This window comes from Echinococcus granulosus (assembly GCF_000524195.1).
Source record: "Echinococcus granulosus chromosome Unknown EG_S00076, whole genome shotgun sequence".
NCBI lineage: Eukaryota > Metazoa > Platyhelminthes > Cestoda > Cyclophyllidea > Taeniidae > Echinococcus > Echinococcus granulosus.
This window is the reverse complement of record NW_020170456.1, coordinates 247,652-266,617: the sequence shown is the minus strand read 5'-3', so window position 1 is coordinate 266,617 and position 18,966 is coordinate 247,652. Positions and strand designations below refer to the sequence as shown.

The 18,966-nt window shown below is 42.0% G+C and overlaps 1 protein-coding gene across 1 annotated transcript in view; it reads left to right on the top strand. All coding sequences in view use genetic code 11, as the record gives it.

Annotated features, from left to right (window-relative positions):
• Positions 1-507: 507 nt before the first annotated feature.
• EGR_07405 (Voltage-dependent L-type calcium channel subunit alpha-1D) overlaps positions 508-18,966 on the top strand; it is a gene marked incomplete at both ends in the record, with an annotated part of 29,201 nt that continues 10,742 nt past the window's right edge. The window contains 18 exons of the mRNA XM_024496654.1: positions 508-883; positions 4,456-4,544; positions 6,630-6,769; positions 6,969-7,069; positions 8,029-8,175; positions 8,488-8,738; positions 9,963-10,066; positions 10,892-11,134; positions 12,522-12,637; positions 12,862-12,921; positions 14,137-14,205; positions 14,428-14,497; positions 14,892-15,019; positions 15,334-15,446; positions 16,082-16,194; positions 16,608-16,739; positions 17,639-17,711; positions 17,980-18,100. Coding sequence (XP_024348941.1) covers positions 508-883; positions 4,456-4,544; positions 6,630-6,769; positions 6,969-7,069; positions 8,029-8,175; positions 8,488-8,738; positions 9,963-10,066; positions 10,892-11,134; positions 12,522-12,637; positions 12,862-12,921; positions 14,137-14,205; positions 14,428-14,497; positions 14,892-15,019; positions 15,334-15,446; positions 16,082-16,194; positions 16,608-16,739; positions 17,639-17,711; positions 17,980-18,100 — 2,446 coding nt within the window. The remainder of the gene's footprint in view (positions 884-4,455; positions 4,545-6,629; positions 6,770-6,968; positions 7,070-8,028; positions 8,176-8,487; positions 8,739-9,962; positions 10,067-10,891; positions 11,135-12,521; positions 12,638-12,861; positions 12,922-14,136; positions 14,206-14,427; positions 14,498-14,891; positions 15,020-15,333; positions 15,447-16,081; positions 16,195-16,607; positions 16,740-17,638; positions 17,712-17,979; positions 18,101-18,966) is intronic.

Genomic DNA, 18,966 nt, shown 5'->3' with positions numbered 1-18,966 from the left:
TCCCAAAGTCATGCATCTGCTTGGTAACAACTCAGCATTGGCAAGGCCTTATTAGCCATTGGGATACTCCCATCCTGTCGTCGGAAGCACTGGTGAATAAGCAGTCAGGTGTATTTTTTCCAGAGAAGCTCTCTAGAACAAACAGGTTTGCAAAAAATGCTTGAAAAAAAGACGAAGGATGCGAATTATCAGAATGAGGGAGAAAACGCAGGATGAACGAATGCCTCCCATACGTGGCTGTCCCACTCGCTCGTTCGCTTGCCCCTCCGCCCACCCACTCGCCCGCTTGCCCGCTTATATAAGCTCCCTGCATCAACCAACCAGCGCTCCTCTGTGCTCCAGAACAGCTGATTGACTTGCGCTTTCACGGTGGATAGTTTGGATTTCCCGCCTCCTCCACCTGCTCCTTACGGGCAACAGCAACCTTCCACTGCAGCATCCTATTACGATGCCACACTCCTTCAAGTCGCTAGGCCAGACAGCCTCGTGATGGATAAGGCCGACAACATGGAATCTGAAAGAGTCACAGAAGTGGCTCTCAAGACCATCCAACGATTTCACCAGATTGGCCACCATAGCACAGTGTGTGAGGCGCCTCCAGAGACCGCAAAACGAAAATTTGCTTTCTTTTCTGCAACCGCGAGGGAAAACGGGGCCTCAAGCGATGGTACCTTCCACCGCAACAATGTCAAGTCAGACAGTGTTGACGGTGGCGGTGTCGGCGACGGTAGTACTGGCAGTGGCGACGGTGGGGTTGGCATAGGAAGCGGCGATAGCGGTAACGGTGGTGGACGATCCTTGTTTATCTTCTCCGAGAGTAATCTACTTCGAAAGGCGGCTAAAACACTCATCGATTGGGGATATCCTTTTACAATGACCGCGAGTTTGACCCATTTTTAAAACGTGATAATTTTAAATCCTTTTTGCAATTTTTACGAAATTTCTAGCAAGACGTCGGTAAAAATCTGTGCAAGAAACACTTTAGGGACTTGTGATTGTAAGTGGGGAGGAGATGAGCACCAACCGCTTAGTTCCAACAGTTACCATTTACCCGAGCGGTTTATTTAAGAACTACAAATACTTGGCCTCCATCCAGGTATAAGAGTTATTTTAGAGTCATTTTTTCACCTATCTCTGCAGCTATGTAGTTCTGGTAACTTTTTTCTCAAAAGGTTAAAACGGTTTTTAGGTTTAAGTAACAGACATTTGCTGGCGACTTTTGCAACCATCAAGTAGCTCCTCTGGTAGCATAAAAGTCGTCTTCTTGCACCAATACAAACGATCAAGGCAACTGCGGCTAGAATAATTGCATTTTTAAAATTTGCGGTAAAATGTTAAAGCACTACTTTTTGATTTGGAAAAAAAAATTGCGGATTGTTGCTTCTTTATTCTGCTCATCAAATTTTGGTGAAATCAAAGTGATAAAGTAAAAGAGTTTAAGTCCCTCTTTGCCCAATTAGCACATTTGCCTGACTCAAGGCAAGTGACCGTACAATTTCCAAAAATTCAATTTCATAAACTGGTGGTCTACTCACTAGTAATTTAAGTAGCATGCTTGACTCCAAAACGTACTTTAAAACATATTTATTCCTGACAGGAAGGTTTAAACAACTACCTCCCATGCTTAAATTTTTTATCTAAAAAGGAAATTGTAAGCAAAAAGGGAAATTTTGTTTACAGATTTAAAAAGTGCTAATTAAAGTAGAGCCCAGCCTAAAATCATGAGACAGATTTTTTACTTATTCCCTTTCATAAAAAACGTCACGCAATATTGAGCGCTTTTTTAAAAAGAAGTTTTTTTCATAGATAGCTTTTTGTTCAAAAACAATAAAGATTTAAAATGTTAACTGAGCTTTTTTGATGGAAGTAATAAAAGCGTGATCGTTTTTCCAAGAAGAAATAGCAAAAAACATCGTCTTTTTTTATCAGCCCCCCAAACAAAAGCAGGCCAGGTTGCTTATTTCGCGCAAGAAATAACCTCCAAATTGCCTCAAAACTGGGAAAAAATTTCCTTTTTGCTCAAAATATTGGGCACCATCCTCGTCTTACGAAGGCGAGCGTACAGGGCAGACCAGCCCTTGGACAAACACTTCATCTGTCAGTCTGAGAGGGGCTAAAAACATGCCCCTTTATCTTCCCCTTTTTGGTTCCCCCCTTGTATCTGCCACTGCCTTGGTGATACAGGACGCCTAGTTTGCCGAGTTAATTGATGCGTCTGGAATTGAGAAAAAGGGTGAAAAGAAGTTCGCTCTCAGATGTAATTTATTCAACGACTAGTTGTTAGAACTGGACGTCTCCCATTTTGGCGCCGAATGTCCGAACTTTTGTCAGGAAAGGGCGACAAATAGATGTAAGAGTTTTTATGATAATAGTAAAAATGTGGGAAAACTCGTTGTTCCTCTCTTCCACCTCCGATTTCGGAGCCCGGATTCTAGAACACTGGCTGGCCGACGATATCATGTATTTGTGAATAGGAAATGGGGGAGAATGGGGATGAGATCGGTGGCAATCGCCACCTTGCAGAATCAAGGACATCCATCCACCCAGGCGGTTAACAGACACGAAATGTAAAATAACTTTCTAAAATAGACGGTAAAGTTGTCAGAGATCCAAATGACAGCTTCATTACTTGTCAATGTCAATCACCACTTATTGTCTCTACAACGGAAATGTAGGAGGCTCATTCAAGCCACCCATATATATGGCAACATAAAATGGATTTTGCTCATCTTTGAGACCTTTGAAATAAAAAAAGGCTTTTCCTTTCTTGTTTTAAAAGTGCAAAAATGTTAATTCTTAGCAGAAGTCAAGTATTTAAAACAAAGAACCCGACTAATCATCCATTTAAAAGATTTATTCCGATTTGTTTCCTTAAAATCTTACTAATTAGGAAAAGTTTCGAATAAAAAAGAGTTTTTAACTGTTTTTTATTGATATTTGTAAATTTAAGAATTTCAAGTCAGTATCTTTGCATCGAACTGGGGAGATGAGATTCCCGCTTTTGGTCGTCCTTCCCACCCCGCCTCCGCCAAAAGTCGCCCAACAAAAACAGCGAATTTGCTTGCTTTAAAGTTGAAAAAACTAACCAGCAACATCCATCTCCTGTGCTGCGAGGCTTTTTGACATGTTCTGAGGCGCAGTTTTTGCTGCTCTCTCATAGCACGAAGTAATATTTTTGTGGCTGAAGCCACTTCAAGCCGTTTAAGCATGAGGACTGTGGGATATCCCATGCAGCTGGAGTGGTTTCTCCCACCCTCTCTTGTGTGGGAAAAAAGCACTTTGTATCTTTTTTGGCAGTCCTGCCTATAGTGAAGTAGGTGGACCGTGGAGAGGTCCACTTCCGCTGCCAACTTTCGTGAAGAGTTACTTCCGTACCTCTCCACCTGCCAGGCACAACTTATGCTCCACGCTTTCTCTCTCGGCCCTAAAATATGTCCACGTAGGGGTCCATTTTGAGGGTTGTTTTGTTGTTTTCTGGGTCAAAATCACATTAAAATATCATTTAATCTGCTCCCAAATTAAGCACATTTCATCTGTTAAATCGTGAGCTATAAAAACGCAGAAATGGCTATGTTAGATTTGATAGTGAAGTCAAAATTGCGGATTTCTTGCCCCTATTTGGTCTTTTTCGGGGGAAATAGACAGACCGGAAAGAAGGGGAACGTGGCCCAAAGTGGCGAGAACGTTCATTTATGGCTATTAATAATGCTTGATCACTTGGCTTGACGAGGGCCTCCCGGGCTAAGTGATTGCCCTTCGGCTTCCATTTGAACTGCTCCTGTCGCACAAGATAAACACAACATCCCCTAATTAGTGAGCTTCTTTGAGAGAGCGCTACTGCTGTCCTAATCAGTAGTATATTACCCCTAGTGTATAAATGTGAAGGGAAGAGGGAAAACAGGCCAAATTTATGGAGTAGTCAGTAGTCTTGAAAAAAAGCAAGTTATTTTGAAAAAATTTTTATTTTTCCCATCTCCTTACTCGTTAAGCTCAAAAAGAAGACCTTTTTAAACGCAAAATGGCTCTTTTACGGCAAACATTTTATCGCCTGCGACTTATAAAAGTGGGACGAGTGATAAAATTAGACGGTAGTTAAGAGTCCTTCCTAATTATAGGCCTGTTCGTAGGAACCCCTACAACAAGTGTAGGTTATAACGCACCGAGGAGAGGGGACGCAAAGGGGCAATCTCATTCCCCTACTATCTAGACGCGTAGTCAATAAGGCGACACTTTAAAGCACCCAGATAAAGGGAAATTTTCCTTTCTTTTCAGTGCTATACATGAGAAGTATATGAAGAAGGCAAATCTATGCCTCTACGCGTGTCGATAATTGGGCGATGGGGAGTAGAAGGGAATATCTGGAAGGAAAATTAAGGGATAAAATAGTATTCCTCTTATTATCTTTTCCTTGACATGATATTTTCCTCTCTGCTTGTACACCATTCGAGTATTTAGTGTTGTGCACCATCACCGCGAACTGTGTGTGTCTTGCCATGGAGGTCCACCTACCCAACAATGATCGCCGACCCATCTCCACAAGAATGGTGAGGAGCTCCTTCCATGTCTGGTTCCGCCTTTCCTTTTTCTCTAATCTCATAATGGAGATAAAGAAGGAAAAATAAGAGAAAAATCCCTTTTTTTCTTTAAAAACCATGATTACGAGACATTCGATAATTGTGGGCTTATAGATTGTAAAAAAGACTAAGCCACCCTCTTAGCAACTGACCTCTTGTTCGTTTATCTATTATGTTTGGTTTTCCCATTTTTTAAAATTAAAACGAGATTTTCCGTTTTTGCAATTTTGTAGTCTCAAATAAAGCCGTAAAGAAGTCGTGTTACCGAGTAAATTGCAAAGTTATCTGCATCAACCAAATTTAGAGAGTGATAACGCCTGGCGGAAATCGCACCTCGTCTCTGTCCTCCCATTGGCTGGTAATTAAAATCAAGCCTAGTTGCCTTCATGCAAATTTAAACAATACGCTGGCACTGCCTTCCCTCCTCTCGGCGTACTCTCAACTGATAAATATGAATGTTTATTGCCCACTCGACTGTGCACCAGCAAAGCATCGGTGGTGCCTTTTTTGACCCACCCCCTCCCGCCACCGCACCACCTCAGGCCCCACCCCACCTGATTTGTAAAATGCCCCTAAAATATGCTGAGCAGGAAGGATAAAAAGGAGGAAATTAATTTGTCACTCCACTTTTTATAACATGGGCTTGGCAATGGGGATACATCGCGGGCAGGCGGATGGAGACACCTAAATAGGCACCGACAGATTTGCGGTTTGCCGCCGGCACAGTGAAATGGATGAGAATTGTAGCCTGTTCAAAGGGCTGTGCCTTTGCCGCCGTAACCCGCCTAATCCCACTTCATTCCCCTCTACTCCTTTTTTTTTAAATATCGATGTGTTAAACCTCGTTTAACAAGTTTTTGACATTTCGATAGCCTAGTGATGAAATTCGCCATGCTTTATCACAAAAAGCTGCTAATTTTGGAGTCAGAAGCACTTTTGCTGATAAATATAGCGTCACGAGTCTTCCCATCACCCTAATAATGAAAGAATATCCATCTTACAAAACTTATAAGCAGCATACTGAAGGGTTTCCCGAATGGTTCGAAGACTAAGAGGTCATCCTGCGGAGTGAAAGTACATCATCCTGGATCCAAGCCACGTCATGCCTCCTCAAGAACAAGCCGAGGGGAGACGATGCCACTTGATAACGTCAAGAATTAGCAACACGTATATGCGACCCTCCGGTTTTCAACCTCAACACGGTTCCACACTCAATGAATAGCAAAAAACAACGAAAAATAATTTTTCCTTTTTTTGCGGCAAAATAACATTTGCCACACGTTTAGTGTGGGAGACACATATGCGTGATGCCCCGCATTTCCCAAATCACTGTTGTTTTTTTTGAATTTAACAAGATTTTTTTGTAAAATTTGAAAACAAAGTTAAAAATAGTTTGCTTTTTTTCAAATAAAGTCGAGTTTTTAACTCGATTGCATTTACCGACATGTATATGTGACGCACCAGTTTTCTTAACTCATCCCAGTTGTTCTCAAATTAACAAACAGGTTTTGCAAAATATTTGCAAAAACCAAACAAATTATCTCGCTCTTTACGGTAAAGCAAAGTTTTGGTGTTTGACAAGAGCGTCACGCGCAAGTGACGCGCTGATTTTCCCCATAATCCACAGCTTAAATTTTCCTTTTTTGCCACTTTGTAACGAACGTGGACATCAGGGCCGTCTTAAAAACAGATTATTTGGCCTGAAAGGAATAAAGTAGGTGTGGGACGTCCTCAATCTGTTGGGAGATAATTGTGTGGCAGGCTTAAATCCTCATCAGCAGTTGAGCCGTTTGTTACACTGTCCCAATAGAGAGGAGAGCAATATAATAACTTCTCGACCAGAGATAAAATACATTCGTAGGTCTATTTAATTTGGTAAAAGATTTCCGGACACTTTTTGGCCCCTTTTGAAAGATAAACCATCTGGGGTGTGGTGGCCGACCCTCCGCTAAGAGAATCCCCACTGGCCTCTTTTAAAATGACGGAAAGGGAGGAATAAATCAGTTATCAGAAATATATAAGGCTTATTTACCTTTCCCTCTTTTTGTATTTTAGGAATTCCTTGAAAATTATTTCCTAGGAATTTTTACATTTGAGGCAATTCTGAAGATAGTAGCTCTTGGATTTGTATTACAACCCGGGGCCTATCTGCGCAATGTCTGGAACCTCCTCGATTTCACCGTCGTCATCACCGGGTAGGCCTCACTGGCCAGTGGACCGGATAGAAGAAAATAAATAAAGAACTAGATGCCGCTAGCAATTTTAAAATCAGGCTAAAGATATCCACCTTTTTACCGACTAGTTTTCACAGATTTATCTATTGAGTAGATAGAAAAGTCTTTTTTGCTTGCTTTTTCGCCATTTTCTCGTACTTTTTCCTCTGCTTCAAAATAGCTACATCACAGTGTTTGCTCAAACAGGAACAGGAATTGACCTACGAACACTCAGAGCCGTTCGCGTTTTACGACCGCTCAAACTGGTTTCCGGAATACCCAGTAAGGCTGTAGTGCCCCCTTTCCAGCCGCCAACCCCACCTTTCCTACCCCATTCCCACCCTTCAATCACAAGCGTCACGTACTCCAATTGATAATTGAGTGGGTACTGCGTTTTTGCCCCTCTAGGCTCTCGCAAGCGGTGTTTCACCTATTTCACCCCCATATGTCCTTCATTTGACATGACTTGACCTGTTGTCAATGTGGACACTCCCTACACAGAAGGATTTGTGTGACTCCCCGACCGTCGCAGAAATTTTTCCACGAAAGACCTTTGGATGGGCGGCGGGGTGATGGATGTCACCTCACCTCGTCCCCACGATGACTGTAGCCCCTCGTGATACAACTCCAAGTGCTGGCGAACAGTCCTTTTGTCAGCAGTACTAAACAATCACCTGTCACCCATAGAGTACCAAAAAGCGGTACACTTTTTCTTGTCTCCTTCTAGAGAAAAAAAAGGCTAGAAAAGTCTAATTAACAGGCAAATTACAAAAGGTGGTGCAAATTTTTTCCGTAGTCTAATATTAACTTGATTTTTTAGCCTAAAAGGGTCACCTTTTTTGAAAAACTTCGTAGTTGGTAAGATATGGAAAAAAAACCTCATTTGATAAAAAACCCGGAAAAATAGAGAAAAACACCTCGATATATTACCAGAAATATGGTCAGGTCTAATTGTTGGGTGTGATTTGCTCCTACCGGGCGTCTCTTATTTTCGGGTTTGACTTCACGAAAAATGCTTCTCCAAAAAGGCAAACTTTTAAAATTTTAGCACCTTTTTAGAAGGAAAAACACTACTTTTTGTTCTTAGATCTACTCCATGGATCCTTCTGAAGATCTATTTGTGAGACGTACGCCCTCCCAAAATGATCGTTCTCTTCTATCAAACTTTGCCCCAAAATTTCCTATTTAAGCAGAAAAACAATATTAGATCGGCAATTTGACAAGTTAAAAATATTTTTTAGGCCTTCAAGTTGTCCTCAAGTCCCTCATCAAGGCAATGGCGCCCCTCCTGCAAATAGGTCTTCTGGTCCTCTTTGGAATAGTCGTTCTAGCGATCGTGGGGTTGGAGTTCTACGGTGGCGGATTCCATCTAACCTGTTTCGATGAACGTGAGTTCACAACTCGACTTGCAGCTCTCTCGCCATTTGTCCATAAGCCGAGACTGAGGAAAATGTAAGAAGTTGATGATCTCTTACACCTGGTTGTCGCCTCCACACAACTAGATGTTGAATTAATGGCCAGTGCTACCATTAATTGCCACTGAAGCCGAATAGTAAGGATTATTTGGAGAACAGAGAGGAAGGACCACGCATAAAAACTCTGTTGGAATAATATGGAAATCTCCACAATTTAGTTCAATCGCTTAGTCATCAAAGGACTAGATTAAAAAAACCCTGTGACTCGTTTTACTTCCTTTCCAGGGAATCCTCAAGAATTGCCCAATTCCATCCCCACTGTTGCCCGCTTAGTGCCCTGTGTGATCACCAATGACTCACACACCCATGGAAAAGGTGTTCCACCCGGTGCCTTTGTCTGTCCCGCCGGCTATGTCTGCAAAGGCTACTGGGAGGGTCCCAATTATGGCATCACCAGCTTCGACAACATCGGCTACTCCATGCTCACCGTCTTTCAATGCATCACCATGGAAGGCTGGACGGATATCATGTCGTCGGTAAATGTTTCCACCTTCCTTTTAAATTGGGAAGATCGGATAATTTGGAGTCTGAGTCTTCCTCGCCCTCTTCTCCCTTCCCCCACCCCCTAATCGTGGCAGATATTCATTTATCTTAGCGGAAAAGCCCCTCTCCTCTTCGCCATTTACACCGCCTACAGGCTTCGACAAGCCTCGCTTGATGCTATCAAATGGGCCAAACAGGAAGCTACTTAACTGACAGGCCATAATCCCCAAGGCACTGTTGGAGTGGGGATCAAATTAATTGGCATAAATTATGCATAAGTAAAACAACGTTGGATTATTCTTCTTAATTCATTTCTCTCCTCTTTTAAAAACGTACAAGTAATTCGTAGCATCCTGTGATAGAAAAAAGGGGGCACATTTCACTTTTTAAAGGGAAAGAAGCCAACCCGCCTCCCCGTTCCCACAACTCCGTGCTCCATCGCCTCGGGGAGGACTGTACAATGTAAGGAAGTAGTAAGAGGGCGGGAAAGTACATGAAGGGAAACGGAGGCACCTGCGCGAAATCTCATAAGCTCGTGACTTGTGGGAACGTCATCCAGTGCGGGTGTTATGGCACAGGCTAGACACTCTCCGACTGAGGTGGTGCGATGCCTCAAAAAAGGTCAGAATGGGACCATGAGGGGACACAAAGGCTTTGGGACAAAAAAGCATTTAAAAATGTATAATTCTATTTATTTGTGAGGAGAAAAGGTGGCTTATTTTAATCCTCTTAACGATCTTCAAAGAGAGAAAGAAAAGGATGGTAACAGAAGCAGCAATTTTTCATGCGCGAGGTGGCAAAATGTATGCCCCCTTGTCAGAAAATATTGTGACTTTTGTGGTCTAGCAAAAAAAAAACTGTCAGTTTGGGCAAGAAAAATGTGTTCTGTTAAAGGCTAAAGTTACCCCAACCCAAAGATGCTCTGCACTCGAATGCTTTTCCCATTTGCTTATTTGAGAGACGAATTTGCCTCTAGTGGACTTGTCCCAATTCTACTCCAGACGTCTAGTCGACTGCGGCCATGACCTTAAGGCATGAGGATAGACGCCAGGACTTGACTTAAGGTGAGAGGGGAAGCAGATTACGTAGTCGTGCATCAGTGGGCACCTGACAATTACGGACGCAATCGCGGAATCTGAGATTTTATGAGGGACTTATTTATTTTCCCATCTCCATCCCTGCGCTGCTCCGCATTCTCCTCTTCCAAACTCTTACAGACGGACTTTGCCTTCGGAAATCGCTTCAACTTCTACTACTTCCTCACCCTCATTGTGGTCGGATCATTCTTCATGCTCAATCTCGTCCTCGGTGTGCTGAGTGGGTAAGCAGTTCTCCGGAGGCTTCTTTTGCTTGAAAAAGTATCCTTTCCTTCATCCTTTTTCTCCTCCCTCCCTAAAGAAAGTTCAAGGTATCCTTTTGTTTATTTTTCAACACCTCAAACACATTAGAGGTAGAATTGAATTTAGGGGGTGAGGTGATTCCCCCACAAATTGTAACACCGTAAAGGGAAACCTGGGCTTGACTCCCACTTACGTGGAAAAGGGGCAGCGGAGAGGCAGAGCTGGTGAGAGGAGGTGGGGCGAAAAGTTCCCTCCAGCAGGGTGGACTAGTCATTTGCCGGTGCCACGGAAAAGAGATTACCTAAGTCAAAGTTTAAACAGACAAAAAAGGAAAGAAACAATTAGCCGAACAGAAGAGAATCCCTTTGAGTAGAAATGTTGTATGGTCGAATGAAGGGAACTTTATCTTGAACGTCCATGCAATTTGCCTATTTTTACCCAAAAAAGTAGACCCTTTACCTTTTAAATCAGCCGCATATATTTTTGAAAAAGGTGGGTATATGAGGTAAAAATATTTAGAAAAGATGTTTAGTGACCTATTCATACGGTACAAGTGAAACTTGACTCAGAAGGCGCATTTTCTGTCACCTCGGTATCTCCTCAACCTTCCCACCCAGTGAACGCTCTCCACCCACCTTGAGAGGAGGCCTCCTCCAGCTGAAAATCCTTCTCTTTTTCTAAGAAGGGGATAAAGCAGGTGGCAAAATCAGTTAATCCACTTGGTTCTCGGTTATGCCCCAAAACGGCTTTCAAGTGGAGGGGCCTAATTGTTCTCGTCAACCTCTCACTCCTTTCCTTTTTAGTAGAAACGCTGCCACCCAGTTGGTGATATTCTGGTTGCAGCCTATGACAATTTTGACGACTTGTATGACATTGGAAAGGGAGGAGGGTTGGAGAGGAAGGCATTCATTCATAGCTGTGGTAGGGAATGAAGAAGCCTCCAGCCTTGGTGGTCAGATTTCCCAATGCTACATTTGGAGGGGGAAGTATCAAACTGAGGATTTACGAAAGCTTATCTTTAACTTTTTCGGCCTGCCTGAGGAGAAACGGTTGTTTTACTTCTTAAGGCTTCTAAAAATTTTGACATATTTCCAGTACTCTTTAAAAAAGAAGGACACTGCATAAATTTTTCTTCCTAAGTCGAACCAAAAAAGAGCCAAATTCCTAAAAATTTTCAATCCTTCCCAATTTATTGTTAAAAAAGAAAAGGAGGCAGCCAACAGAAAAGACTAGCTGACATTTAGGGATGTAACTGTTAAATCACTGGTAGAAATGGTGGGAAAGGTGGTCTTCCCTTTTCAGTGGACAAATTAACATCGACACTTCTAAACTGAGACTTTTTTCATAAAAGTGGTAAAAAGTAACAAAAAACTTGACAAAACTTTAACTTATTTTATTTTTTGTTCTTGTTAAGAATAATTAATAAAAGAAAATTGTAAGGAATGAAGCTTGCTAGCTTAATGGGAAACTGACCTACCTACGAGTTCGGAGGAGCGTTTTCCACGGCGCCCTCTCTGTCCTACCCTCACAATCCCTTTCCCCCCACACCTTTCATCTTCTTCGACCATCATGAACCGCTCCATAATTGTTCATCAGGTAAAAAGGGACAGGAGAAGTGGCTTACCATCATTGAAAAAAAGTTTTTTTGTCTGTGAGAAGGATCCATGGATGGTACGGTGAGGCAGAGATCCATTTTGAAGGCACAATAAAAGACTGGGAGATGTTTAGTGAGCAAACTAGTAAGCTGTGCCCCAAAGAGATGCTTGTTTTAGCACACCAGGGCTTACTAAGGATTAGACTTACCTTTGGGGATCAAAGGACGCTTTTGATGACACTCACCGTAAAGCCTCACTTTATTTGGGAATTCTGAACCCCCCTATCTCTTCCAAGACGGGTGATAACAAGTTGAGATTTCTTTAAGGAGGCAGTTTAGGCGACTGGAAGGTGCTTTTTGGCAAGATTGCGAAGATTACCTCAAAGAGCGTGATTGAGAAATATCAGGGCGGCTTTGATGAACTTTTTGGCAAATATTTCTCCCAGATTCATTTAGACACCGAGTTTTTATTAATCCCAACTCTTTCCTTTCTTTTTCACCTGCTGACGGTACGCAAGGGATGAGGCGTTGATATCCACACGTAATAACCGGTGCCTGATGAACTAATCCATTGGAAACCGAGAGCAAAGACAAAAAAGGTGTTATTTTAAATTAACAAACCAAAGCGAGAAATAATTCACTTGAATCGAACGTCTTTAAAAAAAAACTGCCGAAGTTCATTTTCAAAAGAAAAGACGAATGAATAGCCACCCCCCATCTTTTGGATTCAAAACTCCCCTGGATATTTGTCCGTGTAATTTAAACAAAGACAGCCTGTTTAAACAAAGTGTAACACTATTGATTCACCATTTTTTTCTTCAGAATTTCTTTGTATCTTATAGAGAATTTGCCAAGGAGAGAGAGAGGGTGGAGAAACGACGAGCCTTTCTTAAGCTGCGGCGACAGCAACAAACCGAACGCGAGTTGGACGGCTACATAGAGTGGATCCACAAAGCAGGTAGGGTGGTCCGGAAAGTAGAAAAAAATTAACCGCTTACTGCCAAAATAAATAAACAAGAGAAACTGGCAAATCATGTTGATATTTTTGCCTGCTTAACTAACTCGGAGTGAGAAATGAATAAAATTGACAGTTGTTTTTTTTTAAACAGGGGTTAACTTATTTGGCTGCAAGTGTACGTTTATTTGGTGGAGTAAAACAGTCTTACAACTCTCGTTTTGTAGAGGAAGTTATCTTGGCGGAAGAACAGACTACGATGGCGGAAAAGTTACGAATTCTGCAAGGTAAGCAGTGGCCTCACATCTCCCCACCTAGCCTCCTCAATGACGATGGAATTCGGGGAAGGGTTCGGAAAAAACTTTGTCACCTGTCAATTTTCTATTTCTATCGTGGTCAAAGGCACCATGAAAAGGGGTTCCGATATTTTCTCTCTAATCTTCTCCTGAAGTGGCTTGCAACAGTGGTGGTTTGTGATATGTAGAGCCTGACAAAACGAAAGTCACTAGTCAGACGGTTGCGTAATGCATGGAAAGGACTGGCGACTGTTGTTTAGTGCCGTCTCGGCCATTCTCCCTCTTGACATAAAAGTACTTCATGGGTGTAATTTGAGGCGAGGCGTCAAGGTCATTGGTTAACACTGGGGCTTTGCTTACGTGGACATGAAAGAGGGAGTTAAGTGAAAGTTGCTAAGCAAAGGCTTGTCAACCATGCTATACAATGATAACGAGTGACACTAAACGTCAAAGAATGCAATTTTTTGTCGTTTTATGAATGCGCCATTTCAGATAGTTACAGTGTGAGGAAAAAGGCGGCGTATTGTAGGGCAAAGTTAAATGAGGGAGTTTATGTCGCCATAATATGATTCCCCCCCCCCCCCCTCTGCGGCAGGATTGGTCCCCTTGAGAAACATCCACGAGACCGCAAAAGAAGGAGAGGGGCGGGGTGGGACTTTAACCCCTTCCAGCTTCGTCCTTTATGCTACAAATTATTGTCGCCGATTTTTTGGCACTTGGCGGTCAGTGGAGGGAGAGCGCTAGATTTCCGCCTGGGAAAATCCATCACCATACGTGTAGATGGGAGAGAGGAAGGCAAAGCGGACAACACTGTCTCACGTTTACTCCTATCTTCTATAATCCATGTATAATCAGTGCCTATTTATGCCATTCAACGGGTGATGACATGCGAAGCAGAACAGGCATTTTTGAATTAGAAAAGGGGCCTGGTCTCTGGAGAGGAAAAGATTTGCTTTCCCTAGAAGCGTAATTCTTGAGGGAGGTCCTGGCTGCCCCGGAGGCAGTAATGGCAAGATGTGCTGCTGGTTTGACGCCGCCGTTTCCTGCGCGACATAATTTGCCCCCATTGGACATAGGAACTCAAAAATAAGCCAATTTTCTCCCTTTTAAATATGCTTCACTTTTGGAGGAGTGTAATTTCCTCTAATGAAATCAAATGTTTTCTACTTAAGGATAAGCTTTTTTGGGTGTTCACCTTGCTTTCAGCTAGGCGGCGAGCCAAAAAGGAAAGCAAGAATGGAAGGTCCTTCCCTGAACAAGATTACGAAGGTTTGGGTAAGGAAAATTCTTATTCATTTCTCCTCTTTCCTCCCTTCTTTGTTCCTTTTACGCCATTTACTTGTTTAGAGTTCAGGGGAAAAGGCAATCCTCCCAACTCTACCCTCAATAAAATTTGCAGCCAATTTTGAGATTAAAAAATAAATTTTTATCATTAATTAATCTACCGGGAAATGCAGCACACTTTTTTCGCTTCCGTTTTAAACTTGTCCCATTTAGATTTGGGTGATAAGCGGCGTTTTGCGGCAATGAGGTCGGGAACCTGTTGTCGTCTGTTAAAACGCATCAGGTAGGCGGGATTTCTGCACTCCGATTTGCTTTCGCCTTTTTCGGCGCGAAAATACACGCGCTTTAATGAGTGTACTAAATTATCTTGAACCCGATTAGCTGGAAGTCATGAACCAATCAAAAAGACGGATTAGATGTGTTAAACTAGCACATTTTATCCAAAAAATTGTATTTTGTGCACGGAAAGTAGAAAAAAATTCGTTACATTTAAATAAGGAAGCAGGGGCCTTTTACATTTAATATTTATGGAAGGCCAAAATGGAAATCTAAACTATTATTTCGCTTCAAAATTCAAAACCAAAAATTCGGATGTTAAATAATATTTATAATTTTCTACAGATGCGTATTAAATGTTCTGGTATTCCTTTTTTTTGCTCTTTTTCTCCCCAAAAAAGGTGCAGATGTCGCCTGTCGATAAAATCGCAAGCCTTCTATCTCGTCGTGCTGGTGGTGGTGTTTCTCAACGCCATTTGCGTCGCAATTGAACACTACGGCCAGCCCGCCTGGCTTAGCGACTTCCTGCGTAGGTCTCGTTCCCCTCTCCCTTTGACGTCACATATATGTGACGCTCAGATTTTCATCCACACCCTGCCGCCGTCCGATTGGTAGGGCAGGATACATCCACGGTGATGTAAATGGTTTCTAATTCGGAAAAAATGTGGTTTTTATTTACCGATTTACTTAGGAGTTGGCGATATCCCATCTGATCCGTTGCGGTGGATTAGGCTGTGACAACCGCCGCTCCCTTTGTACTTGGTTAATCGGTTTTTGCCTTGTGTGCACTAATTTATTCCTTTCTAACATTGTGGCTGAAAAACCGAATGTTTCTACCACCAGACCTTGCAGAGTTTGTATTCCTGGGCTTATTCCTCACCGAGATGCTCCTCAAGATATTCGCCCTCGGTCCATTCCTCTACTTCCAGTCATCTTTCAACATCTTTGACTGCGTGGTAAGCCACTTCCCCAAACTGCTTCTCTAAGTCTTGGAAGCGTCTGCTTTTTCTATCCTCTGGAATAATACATAAGCATGTAATTAGGCACGCCGCCATGCCGATACGACTGCCCAAGGGTCGTTGGATCAACCGGGATTATGAATAATAAATCACTTACCAATAAACATTTATTACCTCCAGGAAGTTCATTAGGTTTTGGTTCTAGGGCTAGTACATACTTTCTCCCACAGATATGTAGAAATTATTTACCAGTAGTAAGAAAGACGGGGGAATCGGTAAGAATTCGACAGCGGATAGGAAGAAAAAGGAGGGTGGTTTGAGAGTTTTCTCCTTCCCTCAAAGAATTGCACCAAAAGTTGTGGAAAATAGGTAGGAGGGCAGGGAAATGGACTACTTAAAGACTACCAGTGCATAATCAGAACCATTTCCTTACTTCTGCTAACCATGTGGCGTCTTGAGGCAACTCGGCGGACATCGTAAGGTTTATTGTTCCCAGACAAAGTCTGGCTGGATATAGACGCTGGTGGAGGAGAGGATGCACCTGACCCATGACAGAGAAATTCAAAAAGTCCACTAGCCATTTTTTCTCCTCCTCCTCCTCCTCCTCCCCCTCCTCTTCTTCTCCACACAAGGTCGTACTGGCGAGCTTCTTTGAAGTCGTCTGGCAGATGTTCTTTCCAACGGACTCCTTCGGATTTTCAGCTCTACGAAGTATTCGTCTATTACGAATTTTCAAATGCACCCGGTAAACTTACGAATCTGTCTTGTTACCTTTTTAAATGAAAAAGTGACGTTATTCACTTATTTTTTGAAATATTTTGCCATTTTTATTGTAGACTACCTTACAGGGAAAATAAAGTACATTTTTTAATAGTCGTATTCTCTCCAAACGCAGCTGATTTTCCCGTAGATATTTTATTTTGGTCACGTTATCTGTATGTATTTTTTTGCTTTTGCCTCCAACTGCCAACTAGACCTGAAAAGGCCTACAAACGTAAATTGACTGCTCCTTCTTACCCGTTTCTATCTAAAAAAAGTTCCTTAGTGTTTAAGGGATCTTTTTAAATTGAAGGCGACTGCTTGTAAAAATCTTGTATTATCCGAGGCGTTGCGACGCCCTCTGGCCAGGTGAAGTACATCTTTCTCCTCCTGCCTCAGGTACTGGGCCTCGCTGAGGAATCTCATGCTATCGCTGCTGAACTCCATGCGCAGCATCGTCAGCCTCCTGTTCCTCCTCTTCCTCTTCATGCTGATATTTGCTCTACTTGGAATGCAGTTGTTTGGTGGAGGGTACGTGCTCCCTTCCTCTTTACCCGTTTCATTGGCGCCTTTTGTTTCGCCCTCCTGGGACCAAGAAAGTGTTCACACGCCCTACTTAATCTTAGTGTGCTGTAAAATAGGCCATACCAGTTAAAAATTTAAAAAAAGACAGTGAAAATGATGCTAGTAAATGTAAGTTTTTTGCATCTCTTAATAGCGTTTTTGCTTAACGGAGACTGCGAGAACTATGCGTACTACTTATAACCTATGTAAGTAGCGCTTAGGATGCAAATGCCTGCAAAAAATTTACTGTCCAAAAAGCGGAGTTTCGCCCAGAAATAGTACGCAGATTTTATAACAATAGGCGAAAATTATCACTAGTGTGTTTATAGCCTGTAAAACACGTGGCAATTTAACCACGTAGATCACAACATAAGGTGACTCTTTGTTTCAAGGACCTACATTAACACGACTCGGAAGACGAGTACTTGCCGTTTGCCTTTCCAGGGGCAAAAAATTAGGCTTATTTTCTCCAAATGACTGCTTTTATGGGACTATAAGACAACTTAAGTTTGTTGATCTGGAAAGGCAAAATTCGCCTTATACCCCATGGCCCGAAAAATGACGAATTTAAAGCCCATTTTTTGTTAAATAAACCCAGAATATATTTGAGTCGAAATTTAGCCGATTAATTGGGGAATTTTTTTTTGCCTTTTCTACAACAAAATTTCTTGCGAAATAATGTCATCGTTACTCGCCGGCCAGGAAAGCTTAACATCTTTTAAGCTGAAAAGAGAGACAAAAATTTAAAATATTTGTGGGAATAAAGGGCAAAAAAAGGAATTTATTTAAATTAGTTTTTTTTGCTGGTTCGCCTTTTATGCCACCTTTTACGTGTTTTTGACCACTAACCTTTTTAAATAATTTAGCTTTGCGTTTGAGGATGGACAGCCGAGTCAACACTTTGACACCTTCGCAAAGGCTCTCCTCACCGTTTTTCAGGTAACAGAATTATTTTTTTTTTTTGTAGTAAAAATTGCGCCAAAACACAGAAGCTGAGTCGACAGAACCTTACCCAAAAAGATTTATTATCTCATGAACTAACAATTTTAAGACGATAAAAAAGGGAAGTTGGAAAAATAATTGGCCTTAAAAATTTTCATGATTTTTTCTAAAAAATAAGCATTTATCAATTGCTAGACTTTAAGTCAGTTCTTTTTTGATGAAAGAATGGGAATAGAATGGAAGAAAGTGGAAAATATGTTTTTAGATTCTTACAGGCGAGGACTGGAACACCATCATGTACAACGGCATCCGCTCGCAGGGCGGCCTCGCCAAAGGCGCCTTCATCTACTCCATCTACTTCGTCCTCCTCATGATCTTCGGCAACTGTATCCTTTTTCCTCTTCCCTTTTAAAGGCTAAAATAGCTTCTTTTTTCATTTATTTCACAAGAAGAGAAAAAAAAATTCTAAAGACAGCGATTGCATTACGTGTTGGTAGCATCGCTTTTCGGGCGGCGCTCCTTTTTCTCCAGCACAACCACTTCCTAAATCTTGTATCGTATAATTTTTAAAAATTATTTAGTAAAAACAGACAAATTTTTTAAATTTTGTTTAATTTTCCTTTTTATGCAGAGCAAACTGTATCACCACGAAGGTGACCACATTTTTCTGTGTTTAGGGTCTCCTAAAAGACATTTCACTTCACTTACCGTTTTACCAGTCACCCTCCACACGCACTCTTGTTCTTGGGTTCAAGCTCAACAATTTCAAAGGAGTCGCTCCTCCTCCTCCCCCTTTTTTTGCCCAAAGGCAGTTGCCACTTTTTTTCAAATTAACTAAAAGTGTCTGCACTCACTCGGTCCCTGCTCCTGGTGTGGTTTGTTACAAAAGTAGCATAAAAGAGAAGAAATCGAGATTTTAGGTTTTTTAAATGACACGCCAGGTTAATTTTCATTTCCTTAAGGATGCGCTCAATTTTACTTGTGGTTTAGAAAGAAACACTTTTAAATAAGAAAAGATCACTTCTCCTACATCATTAGTTTGTCAGCTTGAAACTTTTAGATGGGAAGGAAAGAAAGGGTAAAATTTGTGCCCTACATGTACCGCCAAAATCGATGGAAGAACAGGAAAAGGGGTCCATTTTAACAAAGGTTGCTGCACTGTCAGTTCCACTGCAGTGACTGCAGATTTCGCTTGTGAGACGCTCCGGTTTTTTTCTTTGCTATTGAAAGGGGAGGATCGACCGAGCATGGC